The sequence below is a fragment of the Chiloscyllium punctatum genome, chromosome 14, assembly GCF_047496795.1.
Source record: "Chiloscyllium punctatum isolate Juve2018m chromosome 14, sChiPun1.3, whole genome shotgun sequence".
Lineage (NCBI taxonomy): Eukaryota > Metazoa > Chordata > Chondrichthyes > Orectolobiformes > Hemiscylliidae > Chiloscyllium > Chiloscyllium punctatum.
In genome coordinates this window covers 18,882,570-18,895,962 of record NC_092752.1, presented here as the reverse complement: position 1 = coordinate 18,895,962, position 13,393 = coordinate 18,882,570, and the positions used below count along the sequence as shown (strand labels likewise).

At 39.5% G+C, this 13,393-nt stretch overlaps 1 protein-coding gene across 1 annotated transcript in view; it reads left to right on the top strand.

Annotated features, from left to right (window-relative positions):
* The window catches only part of stx18 (syntaxin 18), a 154,515-nt gene that overhangs the window by 108,894 nt on the left and 32,228 nt on the right, over positions 1 to 13,393 (top strand). The window contains exons 3-4 of the mRNA XM_072584019.1: positions 10,541 to 10,656; positions 12,692 to 12,769. Of these exons, the coding sequence (XP_072440120.1) occupies positions 10,541 to 10,656; positions 12,692 to 12,769 (194 nt within the window). The remainder of the gene's footprint in view (positions 1 to 10,540; positions 10,657 to 12,691; positions 12,770 to 13,393) is intronic.

Genomic DNA, 13,393 nt, shown 5'->3' with positions numbered 1-13,393 from the left:
GACACGAGGAAATGGTGTTCATTTAATAAGAAGGTGCAGGCGCATGGAACATTGAAACGACAGATCGAGTGGATCGGTTGGAGAGACAAATAGAAGCGATAAGGAATTTGCAACAGCTACAGTATGTGATGGATGGCAGTTATAGGAAGGCGGGGGGGGATGTCTCAGATACAGTCACATAGATGGGTTAACTCCAGGAAGGGTAAGAGAGGTAGGCAGCTAGAGCAGGAGTCTTTTGTGGATATACCCATTTCAAACAGGTATGCTGTTTTGGAAAATGTAGGGGGTGATGGATTCTCAGGGGAATGTAGCACGAATAGCCAAGTTTCTGGTATTGAGACTGGCTCTAATGCAACGAGGGGTACGCCGGCTTCCAAGAGGTCAATTGTGTTAGGGGATTCTGTAGTCTGAGGTACAGACAGACGTTTCTGTGGCCAGCAGAGAAAAAGCAGAATAGTATGTTGTTTCCCTGGTGCCAGGATCAAGGATGTCTCAGAGAGGGTGCAGAATGTTCTCATGGGGGAGAGGGGTCAGCAGGAGGTCATTGTCCACATTGGAACCAACAACATTGGAAGGGAAAAGGTGGGACTCTGAAGGGAGATTACAGAGAGTTAAAAAGGAGGTCCTCAAGGGTAGTAATATCTGGATTACTCCCAGTGCTACGAGCTAGTGAGGGCAGGAATAGGAGGATAGAGCAGATGAATGCATGGCTGAGGAGCTGGTGTATGGGAGAAGGATTCACATTTTTGGATCATTCGAATCTCTTTTGGGGTAGAAGTGACCTGTACAAGAAGGACGGATTGCACCTAAATTGGAAGGGGACTAATATACTGGCAGGGAAATTTGCTAGAACTGCTCGGGAGGATTTGAACTACTAAGGTGGGGGGGTGGGACCCAGGGAGATAGTGAGGAAAGAGATCGATCTGAGACGGGTACAGCTGAGAACCGAAGTGAGTCAAACAGTCAGGGTAGGCAGGGACAAGGTAGGACTAATAAATTAAACTGCATTTATTTTAATGCAAGGGGTCTAACAGGGATATCATAGCAATTACGGAAACATGGCTCAGGGATGGGCAGGACTGGCAGCTGACTGTTCCAGGATACAAATGCTACAGGAAGGATAGAAAGGAAGGCAAAAGAGCAGGGGGGAGTGGCATTTTTGATAAGGGATAGCATTACAGCTGTGCTAAGGGAGGATATTCCCGGAAATACATCCAGGGAAGTTATTTGGGTGGAACTGAGAAATAAGAAAGGGAAGATCACCCTATTGGGATTGTTTTATAGATCCCCTCAATAGTCAGAGGGAAATTGAGAAACAAACTTGTCAGGAGATCTCAACTATCTGTAAGAATAATAGGGTGGTTATGGTAGGGGATTTTAACTTTCTAAACATCAACTGGGAGTGCCATAGTGTTAAAGGTTTAGATGGAGAGGAATTTCTTAAATGTGTAAAGACAATTTTGCTGATTCGGTATGTGGATGTACCTACTAGAGAAGGTGCAAAACTTGACCTACTCTTGGGAAGTAAGGCAGGGCAGGTGACTGAGGTGTCAGTGGGGGAGCACTTTGGGGCCAGTGACCATAATTCTATTAGATTTAAATTAGTGATGGAAAAGGATAGACCAGATCTAAAAGTTGAAGTTCTAAATTGGAGAAAGGCCAATTTTGACGGTATTCGGCAAGAACTTTCAAAAGCTGATTGGAGGCAGATGTTCGCAGGTTAAGGGAAGGCTGGAAAATGGGAAGCCTTCAGAAATGAGATAACAAGAATCCAGAGAAAGTATATTCTGTCAGGGTGAAAGGGAAGGCTGGTAGGTATAGGGAATGCTGGATGACTAAAGAAATTGAGGGTTTGGTTAAGAAAAAGAAGGAAGCATATGTCAGGTACAGACAGTATAGATCGAGAGAATCCTTAGAAGAGTATAAAGAAAGTAGGAGTATACTTAAGAGGGAAATCAGGAGGGCAAAACGGGGACATGAGTTAGCTTTGGCAAATAGAATTAAGGAGAATCCATTGGTTTTTACAAATATATTAAAGGACAAAAGGGTAACTAGGGAGAGAACAGGGCCCCTCAAAGATCGGCAAGGTGGCCTGTGTGGAGCCACAGAAAATGGGGGAGATACTAAATTAATATTTTGCATCAGTATTTACTGTGGAAAAGGATATGGAAGATATAGACTGTAGGGAAATAGATGGTGACATCTTGCAAAATGTCCAGATTACAGAGGAGGAAGTGCTGGATGTCTTGAAATGCATAAAAGTGGATAAGTCCCCAGGACGTGATCAGGTGTAGTCTAGAACTCTGAAGCTAGAGAAGTGATTGCTGGGCCTCTTGCTGAGATATTTGTATCATCGATAGTCACAGGTGAGGTGCCGGAAGACTGGAGGTTGGCAATCGTGGTGCCACTGTTTAAGAAGGGGGGGTAAGAACAAGCCAGGGAACTATAGACCAGTGAGCCTGACCTCGGTGGTAGGCAAGTCGTTGGAGGGAATCCTGAGGGACAGGATGTACATGTCTTTGGAAAGGCAAGGACTGATTCTGGATAGTCAACATGGCTTTGTGCGTGGGAAATCATGTCTCACAAACTTGATTGAGTTTTTTGAAGAAATAAAAAAGAAGATTGCTGAGGGCAGAGCAGTTGATGTGATCTATATGGACTTCAGTAAGGTGTTCAACAAGGTTCCCCATGGGAGACTGATTAGCAAGGTTAGATCTCATGGAATACAGGGAGAACTAGCCATTTGGATACAGAACTGGCTCAAAGGTAGAAGACTGAGGGTGGTGTGGAAGGTTGTTTTCAGACTGGAAGTCTGTGACCAGTGGAGTGCCACAAGGATCAGTGCTGGGCCCTCTGGTTTTTGTCCTTTACATAAATGATTTGGATGCGAGCATAAGAGGTACAATTAGTAAGTTTGCAGATGACACCAAAATTGGAGGTGTAGTGGACAGCGAAGAGGATTACCTCAGATTACAACAGGATCTTGACCAGATGGGCCAAAGGGCTGAGAAGTGGCAGGTGGAGTTTAATTCAGAAAAATGCAAAGTGCTGCATTTCAGGAAACCAAATCTTAGCAGGACTTATACACTTAATGGTAAGGTCCTAGGGAGTGTTGCTGAACAAAGAGACCTTGGAGTGCAGGTTCATAGCTCCTTGAAAGTGGAGTTACAGGTAGATAGGATAGTGAAGAAGGTGTTTGGTATGCTTTCCTTTATTGGTCAGAGTATTGAGTACAGGAGTTGAGAGGTCATGTTGCAGCTGTACAGGGCATTGGTTAGGCCACTGTTGGAATATTGCGTGCAATTCTGGTCTCCTTCCTATCGGAAAGATGTTGTGAAACTTGAAAGGGTTCAGAAAAGATTTACAAGGAAGTTGCCAGGGTTGGAGGATCTGAGCGACAGGGTGAGGCTGAACAGGCTGGGGCTGTTTTCCCTGGAGCGTCGGAGGCTGAGGGGTGACCTTATAGAAGTTTACAAAATTATGAGGGGCATGGATAGGATAAATAGGCAAAGTCTTTTTGCTGGGGTCGGGGAGTCCAGAGCTAGAGGGCATAGTTTTAGGGTGAGAGGGGAAAGATATAAAAGAGACCTAAGGGACAACTTTTCCACACAGAGGGTGGTACGTGTATGGAATGAGCTGCCAGAGGAAGTGGTAGAGGCTGGTACAATTGCAACATTTAAGAGGCATTTGGATGGGTCTATGAATAGGAAGGGTTTGGAGCGATATGTGCCGGGTGCTGGCAGGTGGGACTAGATCGGGTTGGGATATCTGGTCAGCATGGACGGGTTGGACCGAAGAGTTTGTTTCCATGCTGTACATCTCTATGACTCTAACAATGAAATTATAAAGCACATTGAAGCCATAACCTAAAATGTAAAACAAAACAATCCACATTGGTGGTATCAATGGTCGTGAACAGACCACTGAGAAGCTGGCTTGTCGTGTTAATGAGAACATGTTGAACTGATGACTTTTGTGAATGGAAGTCCTAAGATGCAAAAGAAAATACTCTTAAAATTGTTAATAAGTATAACAAAAAAAATAAACTGATTTGGATCAAGATGATCTAATGTAACATAAAAGGACCATGATGTGCAGTTGCCGGTGTTGGACTGGGGTGGGCAAAGTTAAAAATCACACAACACCAGGTTATAGAGCAACAAGTTTATTTCAAAGTACAGTACAAACTTATGGGATGCTGCTCCTTTGTCAGGTAGCTAGTGGGATAGGATCATAGGACACAGAGTTTACAGTAAAAGATCGAAGTGTCATACAATTGATGTGTTGTATTGGATAAACCTAGATTGCTATTAAGTCTTCAATTGCTTCGAATGGTTTGCAGGTTTCACTTCATTCGTATGTAAATCTCAGAACTTCTTTCAGGTCACATTCCTGAGATAATTTAAGATTTTATATAAAAACAGGTAACACTTCACACGATGCCTTAAAGATGTGAGGTTAGAGTCTGTTTGTATTCCAACCTTGAGTCAGACTGGTTTCGGGGGGGGAATTTGCATTTGCAGGTTTGTATTTGCAGATACATTCTATTTTGTTCAAAAAAGCAGACAGTCTGTCGGGAGTGAGTTCATGTGACATTTATAAATTCCCACTTTGGAAATAAAACCAGCCTGACTCAAGGTTGGAATACAGACAGACTCAAACCTCACGCTTTTAATGCATTGTCTGAGCTGTGATGTCACTTTTTTTAAAAAACCTTAAGTGATCTTGGGACTGTGACTTAAAAGAAGTTATGGGATTTGCATATTAATGAATCAAAACCTGTAAGTGATTAAAGACTTAACAGCAATCTAGGTTTGTTCAATACATCGCATCAGTTGTATGACACTTTGATCTTTTACTATAAATTCTGTATCCTGTGATCCTGCCCCACTAGCTACTCACAAAGGAGCAGTGCTGTGAAAGCTTGTACTTCCAAATAAACCTGTTGGACTATAAAATGGGATTGTGTGATTTTTAACTTTGTAACACAAAGGGGTCAGTTCTAATTTTGGAGCTCTGCGGGGTCTCTGACTAGAGTGTATGTACTGAACAGTGCTAAAATGTACTACACTAAACATCTTTACATTAGAAGTACCAGTCATCCTCAGTGACTGCTATTGTATTTATAAAGCCATGGTGAAAATCGAAGTGTGTGATGGACACAAGTCTTCCGCAGAAACTGCAGATAAGGAAAACTAGCTTAGCTGAACTGTGTGAAATTGCGGGTTGAATAGAACAGAAATTCCTAATGTCAAACCAGTAACAAAGGATTTTTGAAGTCTGTGATCATGGAGTAACCCCTCATATACCAGCACCATAATAAGAGTGTGATTCTATAGGGGAATTGGTAGAGAATGGTTTACTGCCAGTGAAGTTAATTTGTTGCAGTCAAAAGGTTGACCATGAGTTCACGACCTTGGCTAAACCAAAATTGCAAATACTACATATTTTGACAAAATAAAATGCTGTTACTACCCCTGGCCTGGGTACGATGAGTAACAAGACAATTTGTAATGATCAAGATGGCTTATGGTCAGAATTTGTATCCAGCATATTTGGTCACTGCATGAATTTCACATGAGATTATAGGTGTCTTAATCCTGTATTGTGTAAGTGCCTGATTAATGCACTTGCCATTGAAGAGCCTCACACACAACTCATAAGTAGAGCCTGTGGTGTTTAGATAGGCAAAGCCCATTGAATCCATTGACTGACCAAGACAGGACTCCCTCAACTGATCGAGTTTGACCAAGTGAAGGTCCCTGAGGAGCACTCTACTCTGATGCATAAGGGAGATACCTATTCTTACATAGAAAGTGGCCTGACATTAGAGCTACACTTTGGAGATTCATCATGGCACATCTCAGACTCATTTAGAATACAGTTATACACTTTAGTACTGCACTTTGGAGAGCAAAGTGTATAACGTTAAAAATCACACAACACCAGGTTATAGTCCAACAGGTTTAATTGGAAGCACTAGCTTTCCGAGCGAAACTCCTTCATCAAGTGATTGATGAAGGAGCGTTGTTCCGAAAGCTAGTGCTTCCAATTAAACCTGTTGGACTATAACCTGGTGTTGTGTGATTTTTAACTTTGTACACCCCAGTCCAACACCGGCATCTCCAAAAAGTGTATAACTGTATTCTAAATGAGTCTGAGGTAGGTGGTGAGGCTGGTGTGCATGCGGTGCCAAACTTCATGGATGAGATATGCAGCCAGTCACTGCCCAAGGAGTGTGCCTGAAAAGTTTAGAGAATCCTGTCCAAAATGGAGGCCTAAGGGAGTAAGTGGCAAGCTGGAGCTACCAGGTTCTCACTTTAGCTTTCATGTTGGGAATTGTGACCATCTGGTTTCTCTCTGCCATGTGGGAGAATAGCAAGATGCATATTAAAGAGGCAAGAATAGATAATAGTGAAATGTAAACACATGCAAAAAAGATTCTTGCCACTCATTTGCGGGATTCTCAACTCAATTTATAAATCTTGGGTGAAGGTTTTGCAAAGCTGTGAACCTTTTTTCATGATATTGCCATACTTACCCAACTAACTCGCCATTGCCTAAGTTAATCAGTGATGGGAATATTTGGCACAAAGTGTTCACCCTTAAAGGTGATTCTGCTATTGGATAACATTTACTATGCAATCCTAACTATGCTAACAATTACAATAACAACAACCTAATCTTAACCAGTTTAAGATTATCAGTCAGGTTTCAAGTAATGCTTATATATATATGCAAGCAGAAAGAACATATCCAGGCATTCTATCTTTTTCAGCTGAACAGCTCACGGGGCAGCTTTTCCCTGGTACACCCATGGCAGTGCCCCTGTCAATCACAGTCCATATTCCAACCAGTCACCACCACTACCTCATAGAGAATAAATTGTTGTTCCCTTTAAGATTTGATGTTCTTGCAATTCTGCTCTGATGAGTATAAAACAAAAAACAGCATCTCTATTTCCTTCAGAAATCCTCAAGTTCTATACTACTGAGTGCATTAAAAATTGATGTATTTCTGAAATTACTGTGTAAGACTGTAAAATATTATTTATAAGGATTTCATGACTTTACAATCAATATATCATCTATAAAAACATTCAGCTATCGACTGTTTTAAAGTGTTTATTTGCACATCTTCATTGAATTATTGTTTGAAATATTGTGCTTTATGCTCCACGGTGATATTTATAAATGATTTTTATTTAACTGTTACATGTAACATTATAAAGAGAAAATGAATAGTTAGTAAATGTTTTGCTCCAATATTCTTCTAGGAAATACATTCAAGTTTTTTTTATCTGTTGTATCATTGTTCAAATGTCCCTCTGAATGCATCTTTATTTATGTTGGTAAACACATCAGAACTCCCACAGCAGAACTCTTTTTCTATTGTACTGGGCTTCTCAGACAAGATGAGAGAGTTCAACATATTCTCAATGAAAATCTAACTTTGGTTTCATCACAATACTCCACTCTGCTGGGGCAAAAGGTTAAAATGCAGCTGCATAGCAGCATCATAATTACTCTGTTGGCACTGTTGATTGCTGTGGTGTACTGAAAAGGTGTAATTAATGGACCATGACCTTCATACTGCTTCAGTGACTTTGCAGATTTGTGCTAAAATCAATACAGACTAATCACACATTTTCTTTATATTTTAAAATAATTATTGTGTTACAATAGCTTGCTCACTCAGCCATGTTATAGGACTAAGTAGTTCTAGATGGTTATCAGAAATCTGGCAATCTAACTTGTAAATCTATGTGAAGTCCACTGTTCAAGTCTCAAACTCTATTGGCTGTTCAGACTATAGCCTAATAAGTATAGTGTGCTACTAAAATAATGGCTTTTTACAAGATTAAATACTTGGCAATCATTTTCTACTTGATCTGCTGTATTTTTTTCCAGTATTGCACATTATACATTTTCTTTAGTACTTAAATTAATTCAAAACACCAATTGGTTTGAGACTATTAAGAAAAATCTTGTTTGGAATTCCCAAATTGGCTGACGACCCTTAACTGTAGGGAATCTAATCTAAAGGTGGAACCAACAAAAGGGGGCTGCAAGGGGAGAGGAAGAGCAGATGGAAAACATTGGTACGTGGGTTTAAGGAGGTTGCAGAGATGAGGAGGAATGATATTGTGTAGCAATTTGTAAACAGGGATGAGGAATTTAAAATGCTTTGTAGGAAATATTTTGTGATAGAGAAAATAGGACACCCTGAAACAGGGCACAGTCCGCAAGTCCGGGGCTATTGGCTTGAAGTTGGGTGGCAACAGGTTCAACGGACTTGATAAAGAAAGGAAGGCTGACAATGGTAGTTTAAGAAACATACAAGATGAAAGAGTTATTTTTGAAAAAGGGATGTGAAGGGATAGGTTCTGAGGAAAAGAAGCCATGAAGGGTATGGACACACACCTTGTAGAGATTATATAGAGAGAAAGTGGTTGAGAGGATAAAAGGCACAAGAGGTGACTTTGCAAAGGAAAGAGAATGACCAGAACATTAAATTAAAGCATCAATGAAGAGCAACAGGACTAAATGGATTCACATAAACCATTTGTGTAATTGGAGAACTATCATGTGTAATGTTGTTTTGGAAAAGCACACAGTTTTTAACTTTTTTCCCAAAACTGGAGATCAGATGCAATCATTTTTGAAATAATTGAACCTTGTATTTAGATTATCTGATTTAATCAGAAATTTATTCAATCTTTCTTGAAGTTAGTTAAAATCATTCAGAGGTACCTTGGCAAAATGCTCTTTCATTACAAGGTTGCAAATGCAAAACTTATCATAGACAAAAATCAAATTTCTTTTATTGCATTACCTTTCATAGCAGGTTGTTTAATAGTTTTCATTGGGTAACTAAAGGTTAAGATTAATAAACAAATGTTGACTTTTGTTATAATTAGCCATGTTTGAACAATTATGCTGTACAATTGATTCCTTATTCTGCTTTGCTCATATGACCCAACAGTTTACCCATCTTTGAAATGTTAAACACGATACCTATATTCTAAACCAAATGATAGTGTTGCTACTAATCCTATTTTAACTTAAGGGGAGAAACAGAAAGGTATTTGCTGGGAATACACAGTAAGTCACTTAGCAAGTATAGTGAGTCTAAAACAAAAAGATTTGCATTTATACAGCACCTTGCACGACCAGCAGATATGCCAAAAGTGATTTACAGTTAATAAAGCGTGTCATACATGTTGTTCGTTAGCAAACAGCAACCTCCAAAGCTACATTATGATAATGGCCGCATGATCTGTTGTGATATTGGTTGACAAATAAATAGCGGCCAAGACATCAAGGGATTTCCTGCATGTTTTTCTGAATAATGCCATGGGATCTTTTAAATGTGTTTGTGGTCAGGCACATGAAAGATAGTGTTTCGACCAGTGTAGCATTCCTTCAGTATAGCACTATTGTATGGATTTATATTTGTTTGGTGCTCAAATCCTGGACTGGACCTGAACTCTCAATCTTCTGAGTAAGAGGCAAGGGTTTAACTGATTGAAACAGGGCTGATACACAAAATGATGTTCCAGGTGGAATCTTTCACTTTTCTCCAGTTTTCTCTTCTATCTTAGTACCAGAACACTAGTGTAAGCATCATTTAAAACAAAAGTCATAGAATTTTATTTTCTAACTGGGAAGGAAATTCAGAAGTCTGAAGTGCAAAGAGAATTGGGAGTTCTAGTCCAGGATTCTCTCAACGTTGAGTCAGTAGGAAGGCAAATGAAATGATGGCATGTATTTCGAGAGGACTTGAACATTAAAGCAGGGATTTATTTCTGAGGCTCTATAAGGCTTGGGTCAGGCCACGTTTGGAGTATTGTTCGCAGTTTTGGGCCCCATATCTCAGGAAGGATGTACTGGCCCTGGAATGTATTCAGAGGAGATTCCCACATAAGGATTATTTGAGGACACTGGATCTATATTCGATGAAGTTTAGAAGGATGAAGGGGGATCCAGTTGAAACTTACAGAATACTGAATGGCCTGTACAGAGTCGATGTTGGGAAGTTGTTTCCATTGGTAGGAGAGTCTAGGATCCAAGTGCACAGCATTAGAGTAAAGGGAAGACCTTTAGAGTGGAGATAAGGAGAAACTTATTCAGTCAGATAATGGTGAATATATGGAATTCACTGCCACAGAAGGCTGTTGAGGCCAGGTCATTGAGTATGTTTAAGACTGAGATAGATAGGTTCTTGATTGTAAAAGAGATCAAGGGTTACGGGGAGAAAGCGGGAGAATGAGATTGAGAAACCTACCTGCCATGATTGAATGGCAGAGCAGACTCGTTGGGTTGAATGGCTGATTTGGGAAATCTGAAATGAAAACAGAAGAAAATGCTGGAAGCCATCAGCAAAGCAGATGGTGTCAGTGGAGTGGAGGACATTAAACCTTGCCGCCTCCTTTCTTTCCTCAGATGATACCTGCTGTGTTAAGGGCTGACCAACATTTTACTTTTATTTACTCCCACTTTTTAAACTTGTAAAATTACTTGTTATCTTCTTTTCCCAGTTTTGTAATGTCAGAGTATTCCCGTATGACAGACATGGAACGTGACCAGATTGATCAGGATGCCCAGATTTTCATGCGCACGTGCTCTGATGCCATCCATCAGCTGAGGGCAGAAGGTAAAGACAAAAACATGTGAATGTGAAGCTTTTTTTAAAAAAAATTTTGTCAAGCAGTTTAACTCCTGTGAAGGTGCAGTTGTGATTGAGACCTTGTTTTCGGAAATATTAAAAAAACAGTGTGAATGGTTGGCTTATTATAGATTATTAGTTTTATTGGCTTTCTATAAAATAGAGGAGGATGAAAGAACTTTGCAGGATTTTCCCTTGTATACGGAGGTATATGAGGGCAGAGTGTTGAAGGTTGTGAAAGAAACGGCTTAAAGGATTTCTTATGTTCAAACAGCATATTTTCATGTCAGACATATGTTCCAATGTCATTCTTGGCTTCTGTCTCTAAAGTGGCAGCCGTAGAAGCTCAAGAACAAGTTCCGATTGTTATTTAATTGATAGTTTGGTATATGGGAGAAGTTGGGAATGGGTTCAGGGGAAATGAGAATTAAAATTGAAAATAAAAAGAACAGATGTAAAAGGGAAACCACAATCCATGTGAATAAATCTAACTCAATTTTTCTAAGATTTTCCTAGTCTTTGCCCTCTGTATTTGCATATCACTGCTGTAACCTTAAATGCAGACTAAAATCTATCTTAATAACCAGCATTATACTGGTCCTAGCATCAAGAAAGTATCACCTGCCCCTTTTCTATTTGTCATCATAGCTATCTTTGAACTGAGGTTCCACCATGCTGGAAATCAGCCTTTTGTGAGTTTTTTATTCAGGCTCAGAATCTATTCTCAGTCTGAAGGATTTGTGTTATCAGTCTTCTCCATACTAAGGTTGAAATCTGAACAGACATCTGTTGTCATTGAGATTGATCGCACCAGAATAGAAAACAGTCCACAGCCAAGATATATTGCTTCGTCTTCAGGAGCAGCTGACTCCCAGCTCTCTCCATTTGCCACATCAAACTCCACTCAGCCACTTAAGAGCTGACTGGGTGCTACTTGCTTACTTAAGGGCCTTAATTGTTGATGAAAAGGTTGCTATTGGATCTTCTCACTCAGCATTTAATTGCTGAGAGAGCAAGTATCTTTCCAGCGCCAACTTGCCCAATTGTTTGCTATTGTAGAGCCATAGAGTCATATAGCATGGAAACAGACCCTTCTGTCCAACCGGTCCACATCAAATATAATCCCAAACTAACAAGTCCCACTTACCTGCTCCTGGCCCATTTCCCTTCAAACTTTTCCTATTCATGTACTTATCCAAATGTCTTTAAACTTTGTAATTGTACCCACGTGCACCACTTCCTCAGGAAGTTCATTTCACACATGAACTATACTCTGTAAAAAAGAATCCCATCATGTCTTTTTTTAAATCCGTCTCCTCTCATCTTAATAATAAGCCCCCCTAGTCTTGAAATCCTCATCCTAGGAAAAAGACAACTACCATTAACTCTGTCTATTACCCCTCATTATTTTCTTGCCACCTTGCTCATCACCTCCAGGGAGAGGGTAACCACATCCTGTTACTAGTGTCACTTCATTAGTGTTGAGATCACCTGAGTCTAATTCCGTCAGTTCCAACAATACCCACTGAACCGTAGCTTTACTTAGTCTTCATCTCCTTGACCACCCAACTATTTAAAACTATTTTTTTCTGTCCTGTATCTATAAAGTAAATTGGCTTTGTCATTATAGATTATCATGTATGATTTATGAGTTGATATAATTTATTAAGGGAAATTGTGTCAGACTTCCATTAGAACCTTCATGGATAAAATATATGATTTAGGAGTTTCTAACGCTTCCAATTAACTATCTCTTCAACTAATTGCTAGGTTTTTCAATGAGGTACTTAGTCTATTAGTTCTGAGGAAGGGTCACCAGACCTGAAACATTAAATTTGATTTCTCTTCACAGATGCTGCCAGACCTGCTGAGCTTTTCCAGCAATTGCTTTTTTTTTTGTTTCTGATTTACAGCATCCAAAGTTCTTTCAGTTTTTAATTAGTCCTTTGGATTATTATTTACTTAACGTAACAGAAAAATTATGAAGTATATTTGCACTAAAGACTTGTTGCTTCCATTCCAGCCATGAAGAATGTGATTTCTCCCCAAGTGAAGGAACACAGGGAAGGTGTATTGGACTTGCTTGAAGCTTACCTGAAAAGTAACTTTAATTTGTTTTAATCAGGGGTGTGGGAAATGTTTCATGGTTTTAAGAACCATTGATTTTAAAATTGGTTATATAATGTATTCCTATGTTAAACTGCCTGCAAAGGATTATGATTGTACATTTCAGTTAATCAGCTTTATTCTGACAGTGAATCCAAGAACTCATGGACACAAATTAGTCAACAACAGAGTCTGGCTAGAGAGCAATGCTTGAGAGTACTAAACACAAGCTAATGCAAGCCTAAACAGACTGGCAAAGTTGCAGTCAAACTGTGCAGAAAAGATAGTCATAAAAGGCTTAAATAGAAAGGGTTTTTATTTTTTTAACTTGGATCTTTTCTTTCATGTGCAACATCAAAGGCCAATCCTATGAAGAAAGTTCTTTCTTCTTACTAGCTGGAGTCTAACCTTAAAAATGCAATATCTACTGATGTAGTAAACCCATGGGAACAAACTCAAATCCACGTCATTGTCTTTGGGATATTTGATATATCATGAGCGACTTGTGATTTCCTGGACTTTCAGAAATTTTACAGTAAGCAGTTTATGAGATGTAACTTAACTTTTAAAGTACACAAAAAAATTATTTAAAAATAAAAATACTTAAAATAACAATGTT